Source organism: Rutidosis leptorrhynchoides, chromosome 8 (assembly GCF_046630445.1).
Source record: "Rutidosis leptorrhynchoides isolate AG116_Rl617_1_P2 chromosome 8, CSIRO_AGI_Rlap_v1, whole genome shotgun sequence".
Lineage (NCBI taxonomy): Eukaryota > Viridiplantae > Streptophyta > Magnoliopsida > Asterales > Asteraceae > Rutidosis > Rutidosis leptorrhynchoides.
In genome coordinates, this window is record NC_092340.1 from 63,593,122 (window position 1) to 63,599,333 (window position 6,212).

Genomic DNA, 6,212 nt, shown 5'->3' on the forward strand with positions numbered 1-6,212 from the left:
GATGAAGTAGTTTGATAATCGTTGTGAATGAACAATCTAAAACGCATTGAAGGCGAAACTAATATACGAAACTAATCTATTAAGAACAATGAATAATTTTAGTAAGAAGCAATCAAACACAACCTAATGTTAGATGTGATAACAGGTATATATTGTAGGAAACCTGTTATTATTACTTTCTTTTGTAAATAGGTGTATCACAGTTACACAACAGTAATCACAATTGATTCAAGCTCCGTTACAAGAACGTTATGTGAAAATCTATACCATTGGAGTTGATCATGTCAACATTCATAAGCAAAACTCATTTTCAGACCAATTTTTTGGGCTTCATGTTGTTATACATATGTCTGGCCCAGCTGATTTGTATGCTTTTGAAGGCCCAAAGATCTTTTTGGGTTAATCTATATGATTTACAAGTTTTTAACTTTTAACCATTTGTAATCCTTGCACCCTTCTCAAATGGAAAATGAAAAGATAAAAAGGTTGGCATTTCCTTGTAAATTATACTCTCAAATTCAATTAACTTTCTAAAAGTACATAATAATGACATAAGAGAAACAACAGAACTCAAAAAAACATAACATCAATCATCAACAGCAATTATTGAATATTAATCAATGTATAAAACGTGCATATACTAATCATTCACGAATCCCCTTCACTTGGCGCTAGCGAGCTGAGCACGAAGCTTCTTGGCGGCTGTAACCATGTTCTCAAGGGCGGGCTTAACCTCATTATACTTACGGGTCTTGAGACCACAATCAGGGTTCACCCACAAAATGTTGGTCTCCAAAACCGCAAGCATCTTGTTAACTCTGTCATGAATCTCCTCCATGGATGGTATTCTTGGAGAGTGGATATCGTACACACCAGGACCGATTCCAGCACCGTACTTAACTCCCTCACGGAAAACAGACAAAAGCTTCTCATCAGATCGTGAGTTCTCAATAGTGATGACGTCAGCGTCCATGTTGATGATGGAGTGAATGATGTCATTGAAGTTTGAGTAGCACATATGGGTGTGGATCTGGGTGGTGTCAGCAACACCAACATTCGTGATTCTAAAAGAGTGAACAGCCCAATCCAAATAGAACGCGTGTTCAGCTTTCCTTAAAGGCAAACCTTCTCTTAAAGCGGCTTCGTCAATTTGGATAACGGTGATTCCAGCCTTTTCGAGATCCTCAACTTCATCCTTAATAGCCAAAGCAATCTGGTAGCATGTTTCAAATCTGGGCTGGTCGTTACGGACGAAAGACCAGTTGAGAATGGTGACTGGGCCGGTAAGCATACCCTTCATTGGGCGTTTGGTCATCTCCTGAGCCATGGAGGACCAGAAGACGGTCATGGCCTTGGGTCGGCTGACATCACCGTAGATGATTGGTGGCTTGACACATCGGGATCCGTACGATTGCACCCATCCGTTGGCGGTGAAGGCAAATCCAGATAGTTGTTCTCCAAAGTACTCAACCATGTCGTTTCTCTGAAACATAATATGAACATTAGACTCTAACGTCTTTTTATACCAAACGAAACAAACTGAGGTAAAAGAATAAATCTTTATTAACCTCTGGCTCTCCGTGGACGAGGACATCGATATCAAGTTCTTCCTGGAGTTGGACAACTTTGAAGATCTCTTCTTTGATGGCTTTAACATACTCTTCCTCAGAAATCCTATAAAAACATGGTTTTGTGATCACAATTTCATAAAAGTGGGTTTATTATGACATCAATTAGTAAAAAGTTATTTAAATTACTTACTTCTTAGCCTTGTACTCGCGACGAACTCTCCTGAGCTCAATGGTTTGAGGGAAGGAACCAATGGTGGTGGTGGGAAGAATTGGGAGGTTGAGCTTCTTCTGTTGGGCATCAAGTCTTGCGCTTACATTGGTGGCACGACGGTGGTCAGAACCCCTCAAAGCAGCAGCCTAAAAAATCAACTTTTGATAAGTAAACATGAAATTGTCAAAGTTTTTGTCGGGAAAAAAAACATATAAATTGGGATTTGTATGACTTACAGCCTTCTGGACGGCTTCATTGTTGACTCTTGGGGAGGACTTCCTTGAAGCCTGAGCAGCAGCATTAGCTGCAAAGAATGCCTGAAAAAGAACACGTAAAATCAGTTGATACCCTTGTGATTTTATCAGCGAACAGATTAATAAACATGCAGACATGGAATAACTTTTTACCTCGTCCTTTTGACCAGCAAGAGCCTTGGCCAAAGCACCAACTTCAATCACCTTTTGAGCAGCAAATGCGAGCCAAGATTTGATCTCATCATCCAACTTGGTCTCGTTCACAAGATCAACGGCGGTGTGTTGAAGTGAAGAAGATGTAGACACAACCAGCTTGTCTGCACATATCACACTCATATTATTATATATTATATTTTATACATAATACATAATTACTGATTAAAATTTTAAAATGTTAGTATAAATTATAAATACCTTTGCCAACAATGGTTTCAAGAGACTCAAGAACAGCAAGTGATCCAGCAAGGTCGTTAGCCCAGATGTTCCTTCCATCAACAACACCAGCGAAAAGGTATTTACCTTTGGGGAAGCTGGTTTTGATTAAATCAAGAGTCTGTTCACCACGAACCAAATCGAAAGTGTAACCGGAAACACCTGGCAAGGTGGTGAGGGTTTTGAATGCATCAGCAGGTACGTCAGCAAAGTAGGTTGCAACCAGGACATTAAGACCAGAGCAAGCTGGTTCTAACACTGAGTAAGCCTTAGTGAAAGCTGCCAATTGGTGGGCCTCAAGATCCTTCACAAGGGTAGCCTCATCGAATTGAATCCATGATGCACCAGCTTCCTTCAACTCAGCTATGGCTTCCCTGCACAAGTAAATCTTATTATAATACAAACAACATTCCAGTTAATTACAATTAAAAATTAGAAATGATTAGAAAAAGAACCATACTTGTAGATTGGAAGGATTTTGTCAAGAAGGGATAACAGATCAAAGGTTTTTTCAACACCCTTTGCAGGCTTTGATAACAATAGGTAGCTGACTGGGCCAACAAAAACTGGTACAGTATCAACTCCAAGCTGCACAACACATAATCAAATTTTAAATTTAACTTAACAAGTCAAAAAATCTGATCCAACATATTGGCAAAGATCATATGAAGAACACGTACAGCCTTAGCTTCCTTGTACTCAGTCACAGCCTTGTGAGAAGCATATGAGAATTTAACTTCAGGGCCCAACTCCGGGACAATGAAATGGCTGTTCATCAAATAAAAATCACACCAAATCACCATTAATATTCAATATTATAAACAAATTACAGTTCAAATCAACATAATCCAAAAACATAGCTGAATACTTACTAGTTGGTGTCAAACCACTTGGTCATTTCCATGGCAGGGACAGAGGCATTTCCTCTGGCCATGGAGAAGTAAGTGTCGAAACCGATCTCACCACCGTTCCAGTTGTATCGTTCAGGTACAGCGCCAAGCATGGCAGTGGTGTCAAGAACTTGATCGTAGTATGAAAAGGTGTTGCTAGGGATATACTTAATGCCAGCATCAGACATTTGTTTCCAGATGGATGATCTGAGATCAGCAGACACCTTCTGCAAATCCTCAGCGGTGCTCTTGCCATCCCAGAAAGATTCAAGAGCAAATTTCAACTCTCTCTTAGGTCCCATACGGGGATATCCAACGATGTGTGATGCCATTGTTCTGTTCAACAAAAGTGCAACAATTTAACAAATATCCAACCATCTTTCAACATCAACCCATAGATCTGAATCCCAGAACATCATACTAACAACTCGTACTATAAATCAGATTTAATTATACTACCTCTAAAAAGGCGAGTTTTAAACAAATATAAAGGTAATCAAAGACAAAATCCAGTTACTTATGTTCCATTTCTTTAATTTCAAGCTGATATCTACTAAAAAATGAGAGTGTTGTCAGGAAGAATTATTTTCTCATGATCCAAACGATATCAATACTTATTCTCATGGATGCAAAATTCGCTATTCGGGGATTAATCAGTCGGGACTTTAAAAAGAGTAATCGGCAATTCGGGAATTAATCGAATTGTACTTTATACATATAAATATTGAAATTCAAAAATTATATGCGTAAATATAGAAAAAAAAAACCATAAACATAAACTTTAACATAATTGTCTAAAATTGTTCATTTTGTTCAAAAACTCTAAAGTTTTACTTTAAATTCATGTTAAAATGTTGACTTTGACCGACTTTGATTACTAAATTTGATTTTGAGCCATAAATCGACGTTGACAGATAATTAAACAAATTTTGAAAAATCGGAAGCTCTTAAAAATGAGTAATCGGGGACTAATCGGCCAGTAATCAGGTGTTTTACAACAGTGTATTCTATTCGAAAGAGAAGTTTAGGGCACACAGTAGCATTTAGTTATCCTGTAACACCTAATATATAAATGTACATTAGTACATTAGGATTCCAGATCACATGGCAATTTCATCGATTAACAGCTAAGCAAAACCTCGGCGATTTTAACAAAGTCGTTTGATAAGAAAATCGATTATCAAATATGAGAAAACAAGATCCAATAGTAGATCAATAGCTTCCTAAAACCCTAGACCAAATCAATAGCTTCCTAAAACCCTAGACCAGATCAATCGCTTCCTAAAACCCTAGAGCACCGGATCTTATCTCATAATCATAGATTCACTTATATATCCATATAAGTACAAATATCCTGTTCACACAAGTTCATATACAGAAAATAACTCACCAGATCCTCTGATCTTATTCTAAAATCTCAGTACATTGCATATGATAGCATAATTAAAACCAGATCATATAAATTTGGATCCAGATCTAACTTAAAAGTATCAAAATTCAGATTAATTTAGCATTTCAAATGTATTAACCTAATTAGTCCAAATTAACTTGATTACGCATGTAAATACATTATTATAGATGTAAATCTATGAAAGGAATGTGTGAGTGAGCGAGAAACAGGGGAGCGTACCTGTAAAACGCAGGGGTAGAAATGTAAATTACTAAAAGCCTCGCGCCGGAGACTAGATAGAGTTAGCAAAGGGGGAGAAAGAAAAAATAGTTGTTGACACAAATCTTAGTGAGGAGAGAATGCGGGTATTTATAGAAGGTTGTTGAAGGGGGTAGGCGATGGGGGTGGGTGAGTCAGTCGGTAGGTAGATCTGATTTAGTAGCAAATTCAACCATTTGATTTTATTAAATTATTTTAATTTGTTATGATCACGCGCTCGTTACAACATGGCTAGGGGATGAATAAATATCTGAAAAACGTGTGGATGTTACGCGCTGACAAAAGCGTTTGGGTTTATATTTTTGCGATTAGAAAATTACAGCTTTGACATATTAAGTCAAGCTTTAGGTATTTACCATAAATACAAAATTAAAATTGATAAATTCACTATTTTTTTGTATCAAAAGTGTATTGTACAATCTGTCAATGTCAATGTCAATGCACAAAGATACTGAACAACACCAAACATAGAATAGTAGTCAAGGGTAGATTTTAATTTTTTTTTTTTTTTTTTTTTGCATTGATTTTGGTCGGTTAATGATCAGTAATTATGATCAGTTAAAGGTTGATGGTTTTGATCAGGTGGTGGTTGATTAATTGAACGTTTTAAAAATAAAGGAATGACAAAGGACGTGAAAAATGTTGTATAGAAAAGGAAAAAAAATTCAAAATAATAAACTTTAAAAGGATGTCAAATTACCAAATTACCTCCTAAATTGGAGTACTTACGGGTCTGCCACTACGATCAGTGACAACCTCATGGAAATTAGTATTATGTATAATTATTCTTAGGTGGCTTTTTTAGCAAGAATTATGTGTTTTTTCTTACGGTAGGATTTTACTAGTTTGGTGTTAGCATATGAATTATGAGTCCCGTATTGACGTATCCCGTGCCTTTGGTTCGAGTTGCAATGAACTTGGAAGATGGCTTTTGGAATGCTCTTCCTATGGCACAAAAAGTAAGAAAAGTGTTTAAAATCTTGAAAATTCACACACGGGTACAAGGTTCCTTTTGAGTGCATTGGAGCAACAAAGAACAATTTTCAAAAGAAGAAGAAGAAGAGTGTTGACGGGGGCTCTAATTTTAGTCAAGACGGATTTGACAATGTCGTTTTGGGTTCTTGGGATAAGGGAGCATGTTTAGCTGCTGCCGGGGGTAAATCTTCGTTGGCTTCGGGTTCACGA

At 37.1% G+C, this 6,212-nt stretch overlaps 1 protein-coding gene across 1 annotated transcript; it reads right to left on the reverse strand.

Moving 5' to 3' along the window:
• Positions 1-465: 465 nt before the first annotated feature.
• On the reverse strand, positions 466-5,131 carry LOC139862357 (5-methyltetrahydropteroyltriglutamate--homocysteine methyltransferase 2). The gene is made up of 10 exons (XM_071850949.1): positions 4,989-5,131; positions 3,341-3,694; positions 3,149-3,236; positions 2,929-3,056; positions 2,451-2,842; positions 2,190-2,353; positions 2,019-2,099; positions 1,762-1,928; positions 1,569-1,674; positions 466-1,483 (listed from the first exon to the last, which is right to left on the reverse strand). The coding sequence occupies exons 2-10, from the start codon at positions 3,688-3,690 to the stop codon at positions 662-664; spliced, it is 2,298 nt and encodes a 765-aa protein (XP_071707050.1). The 5' UTR covers positions 3,691-3,694; positions 4,989-5,131; the 3' UTR covers positions 466-661.
• Between the last annotated feature and the right edge of the window lie 1,081 nt (positions 5,132-6,212).

Coding starts and splice junctions, on each gene's coding strand:
- LOC139862357 (XM_071850949.1), bottom strand. CDS start 3,690: ATGGCATCACACATCGTTGGATATCCCCGTATGGGACCTAAGAGAGAG. Junction 3,057..3,148: donor AGTACAAGGAAGCTAAGGCT/GTACGTGTTCTT, acceptor TGTGTTGTGCAG/CTTGGAGTTGATACTGTACC. Junction 2,100..2,189: donor TTGCTGGTCAAAAGGACGAG/GTAAAAAGTTAT, acceptor GTTCTTTTTCAG/GCATTCTTTGCAGCTAATGC.